At 38.6% G+C, this 23,206-nt stretch overlaps 1 protein-coding gene across 2 annotated transcripts in view; it reads right to left on the bottom strand.

Annotated features, from left to right (window-relative positions):
• L (zinc finger protein Lobe) overlaps positions 1 to 23,206 on the bottom strand; it is a 77,567-nt gene that overhangs the window by 18,326 nt on the left and 36,035 nt on the right. The window contains exon 1 of one of the 2 annotated variants that reach the window (XM_083035402.1): positions 1,061 to 1,938. The exons of the other annotated variant lie outside the window; for it this stretch is intronic. Within the exon in view, the coding sequence (XP_082891528.1) occupies positions 1,061 to 1,157 (97 nt within the window). The 5' untranslated portion in view covers positions 1,158 to 1,938. Of the gene's footprint in view, positions 1 to 1,060; positions 1,939 to 23,206 lie in introns of those variants that run through there. 2 annotated transcript variants of the gene reach the window in all.

Genomic DNA, 23,206 nt, shown 5'->3' with positions numbered 1-23,206 from the left:
GGCGACAGAGTTTAATAGCGCGTTCGTCAGAAAACCGTTTTGTATCAACTTATTCATGGTGAACGTCATCAATCGCGCTTCAAGGTATAACGTGCGTTCGCGTTTGTATGTATGTATGTGTACGTATGTGTGACTACACACATCGGATATTTATCGTGCAAGAATAAGCATTTGTCACAGGGAGACTCGCGCGAGTAATAATATTTCATGTTGCCTCGCCAGACTCAATTTACACATAGCCGACAATTCTTTTGACAACTACTCCGAAAATTCTTAGAGAGAAATACCGGAAGTGATCAGAAAAATAGTAAGCAAACGGTTTTTAGTTACTCCTAAGTAAGCGAGTTTGCTGAATGACATTAAATTGTATTATTGATAACTTGACAAACAAAATGTAATTAGTCAGCGATTCCTGATCAAAGAATCAGAAATAAAAAACACAATAAGCATTGATGCGATTATACATATATATATAAAATAATTTTTTTTTTGTTTATGCTTTCATCGCGATAACAAAAGTGTCGAATTAAAATAATATAGAGCGAATTATAAATAATAAATTCTTTCTGTGTTTAGGGCAGATAAATACAAGAAATATAAACACAGTCAAGAGAGAACATGAGAGAAAGAGAAAGAGAAAGAAAATTTAACGCACACATACACAATCACACACATAGATCCGCTATTATATATATACATATATCAATTAATACATATAAATCAAGTTTTAAATTTTATTTCAAATAAAGACTCTCTCAAACATGTCAATATCATTCGTTAGTTTTAATTGCATTTTTTTATCCTTTCAGTAAACTAGAATTTGCAAAAATCTGCAAATTCAAGTAGAAAATTCTTCACGTAAATCCAGTAAAACTCAAAGGTGGCGAAAAAGGAACGAATAAAAAGTCGTGGAACGAAATAAGCAGATAGAACGACAGTAGAGCTAAACTTCGTGGAAAAGTAAAGGGCTCGAGGTAAATGAAAAATCAGACGCAAAGGGAAGACAGAAAGAGATAGTCAAGGGAAAAAAACGAGATGGAGAAAGAAGTTACATTCAAACCTTTAGACTTGTGTTGTTCGTCTTGTGACGGTTCTTTGTGTGCGTGGATCTTGCCAATCAGCAGCTCCAGCCGCGAGCTGTTACCTTTGAAGAGCATCTTGTTCTAAAATCCTTCAAGCAGCCTGAAAGTTTGCTGGTGCGATGGTATTCGCTTTTACGTTCGATAGGTCTTCAATTCGTCACCAAACAGTCCACTTTACGTGTTGATGTGAGTATCAAATTGAATTGTCATCACGAAAGTGTCAATATAAATATCGATATCTCGACTGTGAGAGCTGTTGTTAAGTATATAAATAAGTTCAAGTTGTGTATATGTTTAGTATGAAGGTGGCGCGATCTGAAAATCAGCTGAAATTATGTAGTCGAGATCGACAAGTCCACCGACACGAGGCTAATTATAACGAGATTCAAATTCGTATGTTAATTAACAAACAGCTTCTTATAATTTTGATTTAAAACACTGTCTATTCGTCCTTAGAATGTCCTTAAGATATATTGAATATAATTTATCTTCATCACACAGTGCACATCAAATTCTAAGACAGACGAGCTCCGTTCTTGGACAACTAGTAAGTTTTCAAAATTCCGTGACGGAATTAAATCACTCATGTCCCTCGATCCACTTTGCGATCTTCGCTTCGGCAAACCGTTGGCACTTGGTGCATTTCGGTAACTATGATATCCCCGTGTTATTGAACTCCACTGGACCCCGCACCCGATCGCGCACGGGTCGTCGATCGATCCACCGTCGATCGCGATGCTTCGAGAACTGCGGGCCTCGTCAGTCGGCGCGGTATCTCAGGCGATCCCGCGTCGAGAGGCGAGCGCGCGTCAAGGGGGTCTCATCCGTTGACTATTATCGCGCACGATGCAAAGCAACACACACGCGGTCCAAGTCCTTCTCTAAACGTGGTGAAACGACGGCAGGAAGAAGACGATGGGAGAGGGGACCACAGCGAAAAACAGCCACCAAGAGAGAGAGAGAGAGAGAGGCCAAAGGGAGTCCCCTGGGAAACCAGCAACCGCATTGGACGGTAGGCGGGATCGCACACTAACGAGCACCACCTTCCAAGAACCACCACCCGGTACCTATTAACCTTCAACCAGCTCCACCACCTAATCCGCCACCTCCACGCGCTGAACCTCGAAGAGAGGACGCTTTACGAGCGAGAGCGCGCGATTCGGATGCCGCCGAGAGGATCGCATCGGCATCTCGTTCATGATCTCGCAATCATAAGGTTGTAGATTATCCACTTTCTCTCGTAATCCTCGCGTTTATGCTCTTTTACGAGGAGATTTCAGCAAGGAAGCGAGAGAAACTTGAAGAGAAACGAGTTGTCCTGCCCTTTCAAAGATTGTATTATATAATCGGATAGAAAAAGAAAAGGAAATGATGGTACCGCGGTAAAGATCGAATATGCTGTAAGCTTTCGATTTAACTGACAAGTTAATTTATCTTTTCTAATTATCTTCTGGTGTCATAAGTATTATGTTATTATGAAGTATGAATATTATTAATAATAGATTCGTTTAAAATCTCTCCAAATTGCAAATCGCTTTTTCTGATTATTTCGGTCATTTTTTCGCACCCAACATTGCGATTTGCGCGAATAATCGAACTCTCTGTCTATCGAATTCATGACGATTTCGTACGCAAGACGACTCATTATTCGCTAATTCTACAAAAGCCTCAGCTAAGGAAACTTTCAGCAGGGTATTCAACCATGAAAGAGTTCCGTTATTAGTTGATTAGCGCCGCAGAAAATTTCTCACGATATTCGAAATATAGTTAGAGAAATTAGACATATATTAAACGAAATGGTATTGGCAAGAATTAAATGTATAAGCAAAACTCTGTGGTATTACAAACAGTTTGGCCATCAAAAAATTATAATTATTTTCTATAATTTAAATAACTGAATGTGTAAAGAGATGTGTGTTTTGTGCGGGGTAATTTTTAGCTTCGACAACACCGGGTTCATCACGGGGTGGTCTGAATTTACGCGATAGGGTTCTAGAAGAAACGTCAAACAGGAAGAAGCGGGACGCAAAGGAATAAAGAAAGCAAAATGGGAAAAAGAAAGGAGAATGTCGGGAAAGAAAGGCCCCCTGCGAATCCTGTGAAATCGCGCGGAATGGATTCTCACACGCGGCTGGAGCTCTGTACCACCTTATGGGGTATGCAACAGCGTGACACCCTATGGGGAGAAACCCATAAGGTGCGCGACCCATGAGCTGTGTCACGGGAAGGCGCCAGCGCCCACCCATCGCGATTATTTATCTCATTGCAATCGTGGCATTAGGTGGTCTACTAAGTTTTTTTTTCAATCGACGTGTCATTGTAATTCCCGCAGAGACGTATTTTTCCTTGTAAACCATGTGTCACCTTTCTTTATATGTGCATTGCTGAATGTTAAATTAAAAAGCTAATTAATTATTTCTTCAAAACAATTTTAAATAGATGACAAAAACATTATAAATATTTTTCATCTAAATTTCAGATAAATTTTATAAAATTTTAGCTCAAAAGTCTTAAAAATATATAAATAAATATATATAACGCTAAACAATTGGGATACAATAATTCTCGCCTCGATATTTTCACTGAAAAGAACTGATTCTAAAAATTCCTGAAAAATCCATCAGGACTTTTTGAAATATTATATGTATCGTAAGAACTCTTCCAAGAAATTTTTGCTCTTTCAGTCATAGCTAATACAATATATTTATATAGATATAGTTTTTTTATTGACCATATCTAAAATATATAGACTTGCCATTTCGAAAAAGAAAGTAGTGGATACTTTGTACAAAAAATATATCTATTGAAGATGTCTAAATCGTATTATTATATATAATTCTAGTACGATCTTTTCGCGATTTGCTAGCGATAGTGTCCTCATCGAGGGACGGTCTTCCATAGTTTGCGGTGTCATCGCGGCTTCATCGATCTATCGCTGAAGTGGACCGGATCATGCAAACGAGTTGATTCGATTCTGATCGAGACGAAAATCGTGCGATCTGTCCCACCGGAGCGAAACCAAGCAATAACAAAAAGCAAAGATAGAGAGAGACGATCTTTAGAGATGATCGTCTTAGGTACGCACGTCTTAGGCATGCACGAGTAGCCTTAAGAGGTTGCACGATGATGCATTTATCTACGATTATTATCTGCGCTCGCAACGATTTTACGCCTTTAACAGTGAGACTCACCGAGTCCCGTTAAGAACAATACTCTTGTAACACATCGGAGAACGGAGAAAAGAAAAGATAAATTTGTTGATGAGCGTGATCAGCTTCTACTCACCTGCGACTAATTGAAAAAAAAATTACAAGTGAAAAAAGTCAAGCGATGATATATAGCGACATGCGACGAATTCTCCGCGAGTCATTGTGGGAGGCACATTTAATAAGGCGCATGTGCGAGCCGAAGACGATGTTACAAGAGCGACCCCGCCTACGCCATTCTCTAACGCGGTGCACGCGTTTTCCCTGCCGGGCGCATCTATTCCACACATTTCTACTACGCACGCCGCCGTCTGAATGTCGTGTACTATCACTCACACGAGCGCACACCATCGACTCCCACCAGCGTACGATGCGCCACGCGCGATTTCATTCACAGCTACGGCTGCGAATCGCGTGTGTATTATAGGCGGTGTTCACATACGCGTTTCTCGTCAATGAATCAGTTGTTATTTATCGGTTCGTATATCTGTTCGCAAAAAATCACACAAAAAGAATGTGTCTTTCTATTTATACGCGATAGAAAATCTATCTTATTTAATTTATATTAAAATATTAATAAAATGTTAGAGATTACTGATACGGGGTGTAGATAATGTTCCTTTCTTAAATTTCGTGTAAAAGTTAAAATAAGAAAAATATTTCCATAGATCTTCGTGAAAAGAGTACACAGGCTTCAGCGAATCAGTCAATGAATCAGCTGTTTATCGGTTCATATATTTGTTCGTAAAATTGCGCAAAAGGAATGTCTTTCCTTCTATTTATACGATAGAAAATCTATATCTAATTTATATTAAAATATTAATATTAAAATAATAAAGATTATACTAATGCGATGCAGATAATGTTCCTTCCTTAAGGTGCAAAAATTAAAATAAGAAGCATATTTTATGCGTATGTAATATACTAAACTAAATTACTACAGATAGCGTAGATCTTCGCAGAAAGAGTATGCAGACTTTAGCGAATGCACGTTAATAATAGGATGTGATTCTGTGTATCGCAACTTTGTTCAGAATTGCATTTCTGGTGATTTCTTGATGAAAGATATCTCAGTAATTTCTCCATCTTATTTACGCAAAATCTATTTTCACTCGATATTCATTTAATTCAAAAACGATCACGTATATTTCACGACAATCCTAATAAGGCGCATCTTGTCTCGCTTGATCCTGTCGAGGACGCAAAGCTGCTGCATCGTCGCCGTTATCGTTTCGTTATTTGCGGTCGACAGATCACAGAGAAACCGTAGGAATCGCGCCTCGATATTCTCGAAGGCTTGTGAGAACGCGGGCGACCGGACACCGTACGACGTTCCTTCATGAATTTATTAGATTGAGACTTTCTCACGCGAGAGCATCTCGGTGGAGATCTGTGCGAAACGCGGAAACGTCGCGGCTCGTCGTTTTCGTCGTTCTTGTGACTTTCTCGAGCAAGTCGTGAAGATCCGAAAAAGCGAAATTATTTATTTATTTGAAAATAAATATTTAAAAAAAAAAAATATATATATATATATATATAAGTTCTTTTGAACTATATTATTAGATTTCAAATTAGGTTTCGAGTTTTTATGTAATAGCATTATAAAAGTAATCTATTTTTATCTATTAGTATCAATTTTTCTTTTGATTTTACAATTTCTGTAATTTTTTATTAAAACTCGTATTGTAAATAATTATATGAAAGATAAGATATAAGCAATTATTATATTGAATTTAAGTAACGTAATAAGATTTTGTGCATTCATTAATTTATTTTTCATTAATTATATTGGAAGTTATTTCCGAACCTAAGATTTTCCGTGGCTTATCCTTTAATTATATTCGCTAATCAAATTTAATGATTTCAATTGAATGGTACCAGAATATTCAGCAACAAACTGCTCTTGATATTTTTGCAGAATTGTAAATTTATATCTCTCTGTTGTATGGATGAGAATACTTGCATTTTAGTGATCTTAAAGTTAGCGATTCTAATCTTTTAAAATGTAAGTAACGATGAATTATAAAATATATGCGAGAAAAGAGCACATTGTAATCGTAACAAAAATTTAGAAGATCGAAATCTTAAGAGGACCTTCTTGAGAGGAATCCTTATATGGAATCTTGCTTCCTTATTGTTGTTACGGCAACAAGAAACGGTAAATTTTAAACTCGAATGGAGTCGAGGTAACTTCCGACCCGAGCCCGACAAAACCGGCAGGAAGCGAGCTTGACCGGAAACGCCTACCCTTTTAGACGATGCACCCTCGACAATCGTTTGTCTTAGCGGTAGAGAATAGCGAGACAACTCCGTTAAAGTCTTAAGGAAGCCGGAGCATTAGCGAACCGGGTTTTACGGTTCTGAATTAGTAGCGGAAGACGGGAAGCTCGTGTCTTCCGAAATGTTAATTAGCGCCGGACATTACGTGGATAACTCGCATTGAGTAAAGTCTACAATTATTTTGTCTACAATTATTTGCGATAAATTACGATGACGCGAGATAAATGACATCTCAGAATAAAATATAATTAAGAATGAGATTTCCACGCACAAATTGTTTTAACTAATCGTCTTAATAAATCGAATATTCCCGTTTCTTAAATTTAAATATTGCTAATTAATGTATATATTGTATATAAATAGAGGATAATGTAAGTATATTAGATTATGTTACAATAAAGTATTATGTATGCAAATATTATCGTTATTATGTGAAACTATCCTGTTTACATTAATAGGAACATTTAATAAACGATAACATTCGATTTGTTAAGACGGAAATGTTTCTAAAACTCATTGTCAGATGATTCGTCAAGGGCCCTTTATCGCTAACATTCGTCACGGGTCGATCTTTTCGAAGGGTTTTCGTTTCAAGAATGATGACTAGCACATTCTGATGGGTGATCGCCATGAGTTCAATGAAATAATTTATGATGTTGACGAAAACTAAATTTTGTCGGCAACTGGGGAAATTCCGGTAGCGAGTATCTAACGGAAAATTTATGAATACCACCCATGAATGCAAAATCATCTAATGACTTGTAAATCACTGCCCACGATGAAAAGTCCTCGGGAGAATTTTTTTGACTTAAATCTATTCGTGGTCTGAATATCTGTATCTAGCATCTCTTCACTTTTCGTTTTAAATGACAAACTATTATTAAATGTTCGTATTCTTTCTCTCTTTTGGCGCAAATCGTATTTGCATATTGCTTCTTTTTATTATGAGACATGAGAGATGTACGTCTTTTAATTATTTATTCATTAGAAACTCCAATTCATCCCCACGTCCTTCTAAGAGAACTGATTCTAAACATGTCATGTCTAAAAAAAAAAAAAAGATCGATCTATTCAACATTTTCTTTGTGATTGGTAAGATCGACCATGCGATAATCATGTTACAAACTCATTTATTTTTTTTTTTTTTTAGTTGCTTCTTTAGTCCCACGCGTGTAACTATCAGCACCACCTTCGAGGACACGCATCTTTTCGATATTTCGGTGTCAAGGGACTCTTAAAAATTTTTTCGCCGAACGAACAGGAAACGAAAGCGCGCTGTATATTGTCGATCATGAAGAAGGGATCCAGCAGGTGGAGCTCTTAATGCGTTGTTGGGGGGCCCTAAGTTCCTAATATCAAAGCCGACCGCCTTGGAGAACCGAGGGATTCGACCACCACGACCACCGCTCGTCATTAAGACCCACTCAACCGTTTACTTTCAGCGACGCAGATCCGTCGCTGAAAAACAAACGTATCCTGTACCACCCGTAAGCACACCTACGGTATATTATATGGATTGCAGAAGCGTGTCGTAATATTTCATCGATTTCATCAGTGAAATACATCAATGCCACAATTAATCAATCACTTTTGCGAATATAAAATTGCTCTCCAATAATAATTTTCGCATCTATTTAAAGATCCAAAATAATAAATTTGGAGTGTCTTTCCGAATAAAATATACAAAATATATATTCGACGCGTTTTCAAGTCGATGATTACGAATATATAAAATTTGTTTCGCAACTAAAGAAATTTGATTACCAATCGATGTAAGATTGCGATCCAGCGATGCATAAAATTACTCGGTTTCGATATATACTATAAAGGGTGAATCTATCACGGCGCGTGCCCTTCGGTCACGCATCGACTGCGGGAATCGTCGAAGTATGTCGAGACTGGGATTCACCTGTCCCCCCGAGAGCGAAGCTCGCTCGGTGGGCGAGTATAAGTTGTAGAAAAAAAGTAAAAAAAGAAAAAGAAACTGTAAGTAAGAAGGCACCTGACGAACCCGTACGATCTATTTCACGAGTAAGTAGCACCTGCAGCCACTGCCCTCGCGATTACTGGACCGAAGCTTTCATTAATAACACAAATACCCGAAGTTTCTTGTAACGATTTCTTGTAACAATTTTATTTTCAACGTTAAATTAATATTAATATTAACTCTTTCTTGCTCTCATCAAGCTTTCGATGAAGATATTAAAAATCGCGTATGTTATGACAGATATGACAATTATAACAAAATTTGAAAGAATATTAATATTAATATTAAAACATTTTATATAGTTAAATTGGCAAAAGAAAGCTGATATCGTGAAAAAATTTAATCCAAAGATTTTTCTAGTTGATGTCAATCAAAAAATCGAAATCGGAGAGGTAAAGGTGCATGTCGGTCAATCACAAGATTAAATGAACAACCGTTTTCACTCAGCATTGTAGTTTTTGATTGAGTGTCAAGCGATGATAATTGTAATATCGAAATCAAAGTTTCGCAAAGAAAGTTTCGGCAGGCTTAGCGTAGCGGGGAGACTTTCATTCGACTCGCGAAAGTGCTAAACCGCGAAATCCTCGGTTTTTCATTCGTTTCACGGATTACGATAATAGAAAAATTTGAGGCGAGCGACCGATCAGATGACAATACAACAACTGCTTCTATAGTATTTGCTACCAAATTAATATATCAATCGGATTAGTTTCAAAAGATCGTGAGATTTTCCGATCTTTTCCATAAATCTTCATAAAAATCTCCTACATAAATCTACTAATTATAAGGAATAAAAATTTTCATTAAAAAAAATTTTTTTATAATAAACAGAAGCAGCTGCAGATTTCATATTGAAGAAACTTTGTCCTCAAAATGTAATAAAACTGATACAGTTTTATATTAAAAAAAGATAATCTTATATAATAGTGATTATACATTTGCAAAAGTAATAAATATCATCTCTTGTCTCTTATTCTTTACAAGAGTTGATCGGAGATTAACGAGGCGACTATATCGACTTAAATGTCGCAGGTATACTACGACGATACTACTTGTTGCTTCGAGAGATATAGCGTGGCGGAATAATGCGAGCGTTGATCCCTTGCCTCGAATGTAAAAAAAAGAACCTCGACCATGTCATTCGCACCCTTTTTGCAGACTTCGTGACAATGTAACAATTTCGCGAAATGTACATCGACTATATAAACTTCATTCTTTTTCAATAATAATGTAAGATGTCAGTTATCGAAAGATAACTTTATACAATAATTATATAATTTAGTACATTCATCAATTATACATTCGTCAATTTAAGTTGCCACGAAATGTGGAAAAATAAAAATTATAATATGCGTGATAAGATGGAAGAGAAATAATGTGTTATACACAGAGAGAATTTTCTCTTAGAATTTACCCTGAAAATCATGAGACAATGTGGTATAAGAATTTTATGAGAATTTCTCTGATTAATATTTATCACAATAAAAATAATAATATCTATTACAATAAAATATAAAATGTTTGATTAATTTTACTATGCAGTTTAATAAAACTAATCAAACATGTTTTATATATTAGATATTATTATTTTCCACGATTACCATGATTTTCAAGGTAAATTCTAAGAGAAAAGTCTCTCAGTGTAGTATAAAAAAATTAAATTATTTTCTATAAAATTGACATAAAAAACGTAGCATGAAAAAATTGAGATTTGTAAATAACATGAACGAAAAGTTACGCACGTCATGTAGACCAAAATAAAAATAATTCTTTAATTTTACAAATAAATTAAATCCGGCAACGATCGGTAGCAATCGAGAAGAGCGCGTGACTCGAGATAGAATAAAGATGGATCTCGTTAGGCACATACGCGGGTGGTAGATAGATAAGTAAGGTGCCTTCTCGTGGGTGCCCGAGGCGTCGCGCGTACCTGAATCTCAGATTACAATCTCTCCAGAGGAATGGTGTTAAGATTAAGAGCCTCTCGCTCCTCGGGCAACGTGCGCGCATGCATACCTTACAAAATCAGGGGACGAACAGATTGGTGGAACGGAGAGATAAAACTAAAGGGAAAGCGGCGAGAAAGGGCGAAACGCAAGGAAATATAACGGAAGAAAAAGTAGCAAGATATGTATAAGAAAAAAAAAGTGACACCGGTAAAGAACGAAACAAGAAAGAGAAGAAACTAGGAAGAATTGTAAATGATTGATTGTAATTTTAAAGTCCATATTAAAAAAAACAAAATTTTAAAATTTTAAAAAATTAAATATATTTAGAAAAAAATGCAAAATAAAGATATAGATTGCAGAAACACACATACACAGAGCTTGACAAATTTGCTTCGATCATCGGAGATTGTCATCGCGGTAAATCGAAGCTGCACGAAGGGAGTGAAGGGTTTATCTGCGGTTAAGGACTTATCTACGCACGAGTCGGCGGACAGGAATGTGAGATCCCGATAGGACCACGCAGAGGTTTTTCTCGGCTCAAGCTCAGCTCGCGGCTTGAATCGGAGGTGGCACGAGCGCAGCAGGTTCTTCAGATACCTCGGTTCCTGCTACAGCACGGAGTATTCTACAGCTTGGAGTATTTGTCCCTGGGTATACGCGTGACATCTTAATCTCCCCGGACCTGCTATTCGCATCTCTCTTGCCGCTTGTATTTCCCTCTCTCTTTCTTACACTCTATCTCTTTCTCTTTGTTTCTTTATATTTCTCGCTTTCTACGTATTTTTTCCCTTCCCCCCTTCTATCTCTCTCTCTCTCTCTCTTTCTGCCCTTCAACATTGTGCCAAGAAATCCTTTCTATAGCTACGAGGATTTTTCCAATCAGATTAGACTCTTTGAGCATTGTGGTTAAAAAAACCAGAAAAATCTTGCGAGATAGTCCAGAAATAGACAGTTATATGATATATTTTTTTTCATAGAGCAATGCTATATTTTTTAATTAAATATTTGTGATTATATATATCTGTATGCATAACTTATTTATAGACATTCGTGGATTTTATATAACTGCTTTATATTATAGTTCAAGAATTAATTAAAAATTTTTTTTAAGATAAAATCATTTTATGATCTGTCAAAGAATGTAAAAAAAATTATAGTTTATGGAGTAGTTTCTACAGGAAGGAATGATATATTCTTATCTAAGCAATATATATGTTATTTTGGAGTTAGTTTACGCCTATGTCGAATTAGAAGAAAATTAGAAGATATTTTAATCGAGCGAAAGAAGGAATGGAAAGGGGTAGAAAGGGATATGGTGTGGGTGTCAGGAGCAACAACAGAGCGACACTGTCTCCCATGTCGCCTTATAGGGGGTCCTTGTGATTCTCGAATTTTATTTAAGTCTCGGAAAAGAGAGAGAGAAAGAAAGAGAAACGAAGGGAGATTGGAGAGGAAGGAAAGGGAGAGAGAAAAGGACGAATATATGCGTGAGATCCGACCGTGCTGGGACCCGTTTCGTGTCGGGCCCTCCCGCAGCAGTTCCGTGGACCCCCGCTGACCGGTGGTACCATGCTAACTGTCGTGTCATTGTCACGAGCCACACCGCGGAGACATTTATTCGAGACTTGGCACACATACAAGGAAAAACAGACTCACTTCCTTTCGGTTAGTCACGTACGATCGCTGTAGTTGGGGCACCAACACAATCAGCTGAATTCCGCTGGTTGTGTAGCTCCAAATACTTAAGTTCTCTTCTCACACGCGCGTCTCGTATGACTTGAATAAAGTAATAACTAGATAATAATAATATAAATAGATAATAATAAAAATCAACAAGAATATTATTTCTTCTTCAATATAACCTGCTTCTTTCAGTAATTCATAGATATCGATAAATTCTAATGCTAATTTTTTTATAGCAACTCTTTGATCGTTTAGGACGACAATAACACGTTATAAATGGAGAAACGATATCAACGGAATCGAGCGTCTCCGTTGCTTTCATTACAAACCCCGACGAATGGAGTGTTAAGGTACCAACGTCACGTTTTCCGTGGGAGCAGAGCGAGGAGAATCAGGTGACAAGACAAAGGACACAAGAAAAGTTCCGCGCTGAGGTCGCTCGGTGGAGTGTGGGAAGCTGGAGTGGCTCCGCTCCGCGCTCTTTAATCGATGGCCGCGTCTTTTTTCACAATTCCTTGTGAAACTGAAGAGAGTGTGACGCCGCCGTTTGTTTTATTTATAGCCCGATCAGTGGCAAAACATTGGTAAAAGTGACTGTTATCCGCGTTTTACGCCTAAGCCACGAGAAGCCGCGATGAATCATAACAATTGTTATTAATTTCAGCCCAATCGTTTCGATTAATGACTGAATATTTCATGCGAATCTGAGATGTAGATAATGCATGTGTATATTATTTCATAATAATATTTAAATAATTTTTTAATGGGTTAAACGTATGTATTAATTAAAATTAAGAGTCTCTATCAATAATAATAATTGTGTAATAATAGAATCTGTTATATAGTGATACGAAAGGAAAGAATAATATATAAATATTTTTTTTAGTAACCGATAAAATTATTGAATTCTATAAATATTAATAAAAAATGACAGATATACAGAGAGAGAAAAAAAGAAAATGTTTTAGCCTTAAAGACCATTACTTCTAGATGTTTGTCTTAAAAAAATTGCGTCAAGTCCTAGAAGAATCTTCGATATAATTTCCAGTGACATGTTTTAAATCGACGTTTATCAAGGTTTCGCGTTTCGAATTAAGAGTTCGATCTCGCGCGACGGCGTCAATTATATACCGGCTGCCGAGGATCTCCGTCCTCATCTCCTCGGCGGCGAATCGTATAGCCGTAGGATTTCGATGGGGCAGATCGAAATATAGCGGCGACGACGCGACGGCAACGGCAGGGCAATGCGGAGTGGCGCATATCATCTTAAAGTTTAATTGAGTCTCGATCCCGTGGGGCCGCAGCCCCGAAGCCAATCTTACTCGACGCGGGCCCCGCGGGATCCGGAATACGCCGCTGCACCCTCCTGCACACGCCTCTCTTCTCGGCTCGTCTACGACGGCCGGCGTTTCATCGTCTCCCGGTGGATTATCCGTGGAGTATCTCCTGACGCGTCCCTCTCTGTAGGAAACATTCGTCTTGCGTCAATCTAGACTCTAGACGATCGAACCCTGCCCGATGACTCAAAAACGAAGGCTATATCGAAACTCGCAAATTATCCGAGACTAAAAGCGACCTTCCTCCTATCTGTGCGCGAGTGGAATTGTATCGCAATAATTTATAATTATGCGAGATAAAATGGCAATCGTTATTTCAGAAATTCGTGTCTTTCATGAGATAATGAGAAATGTTTGATTAAAGTTGAAAATGTTTAGAATACGAGATTCACACCACTTCCACATTCAAAAAAGAGCATAAAATACGTATTTTTATTTTTAGATCGCTTTCAATAAATAACGAATAAATAATATGATAGACATTGATCACGAAATCGAATTGAATCGCGAAAAGGAAGTTCCTGCGCAGTGGATGCAATTAAGGTAATTAAGCGCGACCGAGATACGCGGGTCGGCGGGCGAATCGATGATTCCGGCGGATGTTCTAAAGTTTCCTGTGGGGTTGTTGAAGGGCGACAGAGGGGACGCCTGTGGATTCTCGAATCGGGCCGTTTCGCTCCATTTCGCGGCGGTTAATGCCTGCCATTCGGAAGGACGGTATCGGATGTCCCGCGACAAAGGCGCACGCACGAGGACGAAAATCAGCGCCGCCCTTTCTTAGGACCCGCCACCCCTTTTTGCCGGCTGATTCCCCTCTGCGAGGAAACCGTTCGGATTGACAGAGGAGCAAAGTGAGGAAAGAAGCAGGAAGAAAGGAGAGAGAGAGGAAGATAGACGAGATCACGATTTAGTATAATATAGAATGGATATCCTGTCCGCGGACAAACCGATGGAGCCCTGTGTTGTCCCCTTTATACGCCCGGTATTAGGTGGCCCGTGTAACACGATATGTTCGCCAGCAAGGGGGTTTAAAACAAGGTATGAGCACTGAAGGGCGAATCCTTTGCAATGGTGAGATTCTTAAGGAAGTCTATATCCTCCCACGAAATGCTTGCGTTTGAGAGAATCGAGTGACTTTACTAACATAAGACAATTTAATAATATAAAAAATAAATTATTTAATTATACTTTATACTAAATGAAACTCGGAAAATTCTTTCTCTCTTTTTCTCGTAGTTATATAATATTTCAATTATTCTAAAATTTTGACAGCACGTGAACGCATTTTAATAAAAAAATCTCCATTTTGATATTTTAATTTTAATGTATTAGAGAGAAATATGACAACGAAATACCACAAAGTTCGTGAGAGAATAGATATACGTGTACCATTACACAAACGTGGTTTTGAAATTATGGACGCGGGTGTCCTACGAGGGCGGTTTATTGTGGTGCGCTCTTTGTATACGATTCTATAAACCGTGACAAGATGATTGGAGTATCTGGTTTCTCTGCTTCTGCAGGTGAATAAACGCCGTGGGTTAAACGTCGAAAAAATATCGCGAATCGTGTGTCGATCTCCTTTCGGTCGTAATTGTCGTTTCTGAGACTAAGAAAGCGATAATATTTCACCGCGAGTTTGCAAATGCAGTCATTGAAATCACGAAGAAATTTTACGAGGATGAAGATCTCTATATTTTTAAGACCGAAAAACAATTTTTTTAAAATAATTGATCTGTATAAAAAAAATGTAATCGCAAAATTTTAGATATAAAGTATTAAAAGCACAAAATAAATATAAAGGTGAATTTTGATAATTTCGTTAAAATATACGCTTTAGAAAATGCATCGATATCTTTTCCACGAAAAGCTTGTGATAAGGTCGAAAGTATTTCTCTAAATGACAGCTCGAGACACGCGTCAAGATGACAACGCTCTGTCCAGCTTTTATTGACGAACGCGTTAACGTAATACCCGGGGTTTATTCGGCACCTCAACAGAGAGAGAAAGGCCCTTCCTCTCTCTCTCTCGTGTCAATGGTATCGCGCCCGGGCATCATCCCCGGCAAGGAGGGCCCTCTCAAGGGAGAAATGGAGCACGAAGCGCGGGAAGCCCGGCCAATTGGCGCCCAGGGTGCATTTGCGTCTAATTCAATGCATTATACCTACACCCCCGCCCCCTCGATCCCTGGATAAACCCGCCGTTGGCTAACCGAGAAACGCTCTTCCTCGTAACGCGCATCGATCCGCTCCCTTCGACGCCGGACGATTTCTCTTCCATCGCGCTTCGTTCCAACCCTCGGAATCTGACCCGCGAAATCTGTCGACGGTTGACTAGGGATGACGGGAAAAGTGACCCCTGCCTAGCGAGGGTGCGCGATTAATCGAAATTGCGGTGGTGGCTGGAGAAACATATTGAAGCTGCTATACAGCTGCCTTACGAAGATTCCGTAAGACATGACATACAGGCTTTAAGTGTCATTTCTGTTTTCATATGCCCCCTTTCCAAAATTTCAAGTTATAATTGACATGAGTAAAAAATCGATCAATTTTTATAAAATAAGGGATAGTGGAAAAAATTCCTGCATGTATGTCTCATATTATTCTCGAGAATAGTTTCTTGTCTAAAAGACATTAATGTATTTTATAATTAATATAAATGCCATATCTAATATAAGAAGTAAATGATGCGGCTAACGTACTCAGAGAAAAAAATTCGCATATATATATAAAATATATATACGTGTCTAATATAAGATCGTTGTCGAGATCTGTGGATCGGAATCGTTAAAGATCGGCGTTCTTCGCGAGATTTCTTGCCTCAGAGAAGTTGCACAACGGACAACTGGATGAAAGGAGGACGAGGATCCTCGAAGGATGGTGGCAGTGGGCCGGAGAGGGATCAGGCGAGCGAGCGGCGATAAGAAGACACCCGCAGGTGTAATTATGATTACCGCAGTGCAGAGAAAGACGGAGTATTGCGGGCGGACGCGTATGGCAGCTGTGGGATTCAGGGAAATAGGAATCCTCGAACGGCACTTTCGCGTCGCCGGCTGCTACCGCTGCCAGCCGACCACCAACAACGCTGTTTTCCGATTGTTGGTCCCCTGGCCTTTCGTTTCGTTTCGTCTCTTTTCTCTCCTCGTCTCGATCTCTCTTCGCGTTACTTATTTTTGCCACCGTCTTACGAATTCGTCCGCGATCTAATCCGATCGTGAATAAATACATCAGTGATCCTCCTTCATGAGAAAGAGATTATAAAAATTTTATCAAGAATCTCTCTCGATAACGTTGGATACTGAATTGTGACTGAAGAACGTTATAAAAGGTAAATAACGTTCAGGTAAAATTTTCAAACTTTATTCTTACGCAAAACCAGGCGTCGGGTTGCTCGCGCCATTAATTTAAATTGTCGTCCGTAGATCTTTCTGTTCCATTATTTTGCAAACGCGTGCGCATACACGCTGAAGAAGGAGGAAGGTGAGAGGACAAGGTGAGGGAAGATACCTGCCTCTCGGATGGAGCAGTTAACAGCTGAGTTTTTCCAGCATGGATCCCGTGGGTACGCGGCACGGCACCCCGAGGTCTCGTTCCGAGACCTATGCTTTATATGTAACCGACCACCCCATCCTCCCGTTCCTCCGAACCCTCTCAATCTACTTCCCACCCCCTTCAACCTGCCCTGCCGCCGCGCCTAACGCCGATGGTCCTCGTGGCATCATGGACCACGCGAGTTTCATAACGTTTCGCAACCTACGCGGATGTTCTTACGAGTTGAAGGATGATGGTCGAGTGATGTGGTAGGGGATCTTGGGAAAAATATCTATATATTCTAGAAGATGAATCGGGAATAGATTCGGATGACAAGCGAGACGTCCTGAATCGCGTTAGAAGAATCTGATATTTCGAGAATCACCGTTTGTTTTATAATTCTCACATAGTTTTTTTTAGCTGCATTTTAAATATTTGTAGTCGAGTTAAAATAGCACTCTTGATCAATAAAAAAAATATTAATCGTTTTTTCCACCATATTGTATATATAGAGATCTTTTTTTGCTTTGAATCAATTTTACTTATAATAGGAGTTTTACATCGATCCGTAGGAAGATGGCTACATAATTCAGAATCAATAGAATGCAAAAATAATTTCGATAATTATTCAAAGCTGCGATAACGCGCGAGAAACAGAGAATATTTTCTTGTTATATATAGAACCTATCGTATTAAGTGTTGTAGAAGTTTGATACAAAGTTCGCGCCGGCTTTATACAAGCATTAAATGTTTCGATATAACAAGCAAAAGTATCGGTCGGTGATCGATCAATCCGCGTTAACGAAAAAAGAAACGTATCGTGTTCTCGAGCGTAGCAAGCAAGTGACAACTGTGCAACATTCTGCTCCGTATCTTGTCGTCATGATTAAATTCCCTTTAAGGCAACGCTCATACGGCCGCAAAATCAATTATGCAATTTTGAAATTAAAACAAGTTATATCTATATTTAAAATAATTTTTTAAGGAGAAAAACAGAGTAACTTACAATGATATTTTGTGACAATTTTCTTCATAAAAATGTGTATATATGTGTGTTGTGTGTGTAGAAAGAAAAGAAAATATTATAATCAATCAATTTTTAATCGCGTCAAAAAAAATTTTTTAAATTTTCCTTTGAGACTTTAGAATAAAATGTAAAAATTTTTGCGTCTTAGTGTATACGCTAATAACGTTAACATAATATTTATAAAAAAATTATTTAATCTTATAAATTGATTATATTAAATGCTATTTATTTTTATATTAAAACTATGACATTATATAAATAAGTTGTGTAAGATTCCTTTTATTAATAATTTCGTTTCAAAATGTGAAATCCGCGATGTGCACGAGGCTTAAATGACGCCTCCTTTGTAGCTCTTTTCTTTCGTCTCCTCGTTCGAGAAGTGGGCCCTTATCTATCATGTTCTCTTTCAATTACGATGCGGAACGTTGAGTCGAGGCCCGCGCGCGGCAGCCTTCGTACTCGCGTTTTGCCCGTGTATGATAACAAAAAAAAAAAGAATCACGTTAAGGCAGGGAGTCCAAGGAAGAAGGATCGAGAGTCGAGTGAAGCGAAGAAGACGACGAGGATACAGAAGGAGGAAGAAGAAACAAGGACGGCGTCAAAGAGAAAAGAAAGACATCGAACGTGGAGAATGAAGTGAAACGAGATCAGGACCTAAAAAAAAAGAAGAGAACCAGAAAGGGAGAAGAGAATATTAAGGACATTGCAGTGCAACGAGTGCGAGAGGACTGGCAGGATAGAGAAAGGAGAAGAGAAGAGCGATGCATCGAGGCGACGGAGATGCAGGTGAAGCAGTGCAAAAAAGAGAAGTCGTGAAGATAAAGATGATCGAGAAGATGAAACGGTAGTTTCGTCAACCGTGATTAAACGAAGACACCGATGCCATGCCATATTTAGCACTCGTTGATCGCGATCATATATTTCTTGTCCTTAAATTGGAGAAGTCACGTTTCGAAAAGTTTAAGTTCTTAAAATTTTAAAGCCATATATTGTGATAAAATTTATATAGATTTGTTTGCAATATAATAATAATTTATGCCTTCGATATACATTCATATTAAATAAAGCGTGGCAGAAAATTTCAACTATGTAACATTCTCTCATCTTTAAAATTAATAATTTAATTAATTAAGATCGTAAAAACTTATTGCTAAAAAAATTAAATTTCATATACAGTTAATTCCCAGTCAGATAATATAGATATCATATTTTTGATTGACGCTTAATGTATATTTATTCTTTCTTTCACGAACTATATCCACGTTGCACCCACGTTTTCTCACGACTTTCAACGGTATTCGAGATTATCGCGTGCTCACCCATCTCCGCATATTTCGCAAGTCGTCGCAGTCTCTTATATCGAACTCGTTGCCGCCCTTAGGAAGAAGTAGCAAGCAGAAGGAGAAGAGAAGGAGAAAAAGGAGAAGATGAAAGAAGAAAGGCACGGAATATGTATGCAAGGCGAAGTTTTAATAACGCGCGCGCTTCCTCTTCCCTTCGTTACAAAAGTTGTTCGTTTCTGCTTTACGAGCGGGTAATTATAGGACGTTATCCGCGCGCTAATACACATGCAAAAGGGCGCACCTTTTCCGCGTTTCGCGTCGCAACGAGGGCGGAAGACGATCAGGGAGCTGACAGCAATGGAACGCACACAAGAGACGTGCTCCGGAGCAGACACGACATTACGCCAAGTAAACGATAACATCGGACATATTAATGACGTTGCGATCAGAATATCGAGGCTGCAAGGGTGCAGCATCACCCGAGGAGCTCGTATTATAGTTAAGAGATTCAGAACAAGAATATTTCGCGAAAGTATTCTATATTATAATATTATGATATACAAACTGTTTAATTGATTAAAAACATGATATATTCTCCTCTTACCTATGTCAAATCGTGCCGTCGAAATTAAAATCGAATTTCCACGCGGAATGCATACAAATTTGCGATCATCTCGAAATCGCGAATAAAGCATAAGCAGTGTGCTAACGTCGAATCCTGCAACAATGTCGGCACATATCCGGTTGCATGCATGCGTTTCGAGACGCTGTTGCTTTACTGCGGCTCCGAGTCGGCCGCGTCGTTCCGCCGAAGTTTTTCTCGTCGGGTAACGCGAATTCAATTAACCCTAAGCGCTTCTCTGCGGTCGACACGTGGGCGAGCGCGTATAACGCCGCGGCATGCGCATTGCGAGAGGATACATACACCACGTATCCTATCCTCTCTCCTCCGGGTGATGTGCGCCAGTTACTGCGCAACGCGCAGCGAAATCCCGAGGAGCAGCCGACGTCTTCCTTTTTTGCATGTCCTCCCTACCTCCGACCGAAAGGGCAAATTGCTTCGATCCTTGTCTCAACTGCCCCGAAACCGCAATTGCCCAAGACCCGACAATTAAATGGCGCGCGGCACGGAGGGACGAGACGCATCGTACATGCGTTCGAATGCATGTAAGTAAGGATACGCACTTTAGAACTGATATATGCGCGACATATGAAGAGGAAAGATTTTACATCAAGATTTATATATTTTATATAATTTTATATATGCCGAGAATCTATGGAACATATATGACACAAGATTGTTATATCTTCCTTCAGAAACCCTCATCTTCGATAAATGAATGAGTGGATGAAAATTTATACACTGAGAGAATTTTCTCTTAGAATTTACCCTGAAAATCATGGTAATCGTGGGACAATATGGTATGGAAAGAATTTTGAGAATTTCTCTGATTAATAGTTATCACAATAAAATATAAAACATGTTTGATTAATTTTACTAAACTGCATATCAAAGAAATTCTCATAAAATTCTTTCCTTACCATATTGTCCCACGATTACCATGATTTTCAGGGTAAATACTAAGAGAAAATTCTTTCTGTGTACAGAGTTCAACAATAAGAATCACTAAGGCGGGTGCAATGTCGTTTTTTGCATGCAGTGAATTTTCCAGAAGGCGGAGAACGCGAGGAATGTCACCGTTGGAACAGATCTACGGATAGCGTTAGGATAGGGTTTGGACCGATAGATCGAACAAGCGATGAACGTGGTAGATGCTATCTGGGCCGGCCGGTCGCCCAAATACTAATTGGACACGGCTTTATTTATATCCCGCGGCCAGCTCCCACAGTAGCTCACGTGGCCGTGCTTTACACGTGACATTCTACCGCATCTCCGTCGTTCTTGGATCGACTGCAATCGAATGGGCACCAATCGTTTCGATCCTCTTTAAGCCAACCACAACTACTTATGCGCGCTCATATAGGCGTATATATATATTTCGATTATCAAACATCAGCTATTATCGTAGATATTTTATTTCCGCGTGTGAGAGATTTTAGAAAACGTCAATTTCTATATTATATAAATTGTTTCATTTCAAAGTATTTCTATATTTATATAAGAAATTGTATATTATATATCTATTATATATTTTCTGCAAGTGTTAAAAATATATTCACACATTTTTATCTATTCGAAAATTAGAATGGTAAACTGCGAGTCACCTTATACAAGTTTCTCATGCTACAAGAATATACTTTGATAAGAATGTGCAAGGTCTTAGGCACCTTCGCTGCAATTAACGTCCGGAGCGTGCCTTGAAAATTTTCGCATTATTTGTCGGATGAAAATCGCCGTTCGAGATAGAAAAACTCGGCACAAAGTGCAATTACGAGTTGGACGCGACTTCTTCGAGGAGACTTCCTTGAGAAGACTATAGAGCTACTTACGCAGTATCGCGGCCTTTAAATGCGGACGACGCTCGTCTCACGACGTGCGAGAAAGAAAACTAAATTAATTCCAGATTTTCGTTGTGTGCTCGGACACTTTGTTGGAGCAGTTTCAAGCGTAAAGCGCACTCTTATTTGGGTTATTTGAAAAAAAGAAAAGAAAAGAAAAAAAAAAGAATCTGACGGATTGCGCGGGCGAGCGGAAAATCAGCTGACGAAAAAAATTATACGGCGATGCAATGGTACAGAAATACGTGTCGGTCGGTTCCAGAGGGGACAGGGGGTAGTAAAGCGAGATAAGGGGGGACGTTGTCCCGCACTTTGCAATTCTCCTCTCGCGGAGAAGAGAGAAAGGAGGATCGCCGTTGAGGCGAGATTTGCGGTTGGTTTCGCGAGAATAGTAAAAGGATATGCCTAACGCTATGCGGAGTACTTGAAAGTTATATTGCACCTATACGGTTTAAGCCCTTAAAAGCCCGCCGCGCTGGATGCACCGAGCGCATTAACTCGGCGTGGAATTTTCATTTGAAATCCTCGCCACGAAACTGACCGACGTGCATACCGTCCGTGCACGTCGTCGTTAAATCGCATCTCTCGAGAGAAACCCGCGACGCGGCGACTCTAATCGCGAAGACGCATTTAGAAGTCTTGATATGGTCGCGCGCTTATGCTCATGTCGCTTCGAATCAAATTCAATTGGATAGATATTTTATTTCCATTTTTTTTATCGCGTCCGCGAGATATCATTGGCAGAACTTAAAAAAAAAAATCTTGTAATTTCTATAAATTTTAATCGAATTTTTCAAAATAATTTTGCACATATTTTTATAAAAATTTATAGACGTTTATCACGTTTATGATTAATTTCTTTTGTCTCAATTAGATTTTAAAACAGTGAAATGGCTTTTGATATCAAACTTGTGTTTCGATTGATCGCGATAGAGGAAGAGATCGCTCTTCGTTAGACGGCACGCAAAGTGCAGGACGCATGTCTGTATCTACTATGCAGTTTGCTGCCAGCAGGGGACCATCGAGATTGGCAACTCTGTAGTAATCGACCTCATATTGAGAATATTGGGTTTTTCTCTTCGACATAATATATATTTAGATAATATATTTATAACAGAAAATAAACTGTGATATTGACGTTTAATTTCAAATGTCTTCTTTATGATGACAGACATTTAATTTATGTCAATGTTGTCAATATTAATATTAAAAATAGAACAAAATTTTGCCTTCACAATCTTTACTGAAAAACCTTATATCAGTCTATTTTATCAATCTTCATATTTTAAGAATACGCAGTTAACGATATTAAACATAATGAACAAAATATGCATCAATTTCAAATTCCTCAATTTAAGACTTATTGAGGTATAATGTCTCAA

This window comes from Prenolepis imparis, unplaced genomic scaffold, assembly GCF_030444845.1.
Source record: "Prenolepis imparis isolate NDT839.2.m4 unplaced genomic scaffold, iyPreImpa1.0 SCAF_4, whole genome shotgun sequence".
NCBI lineage: Eukaryota > Metazoa > Arthropoda > Insecta > Hymenoptera > Formicidae > Prenolepis > Prenolepis imparis.
This window is presented reverse-complemented; position numbering and strand designations above follow the sequence as displayed.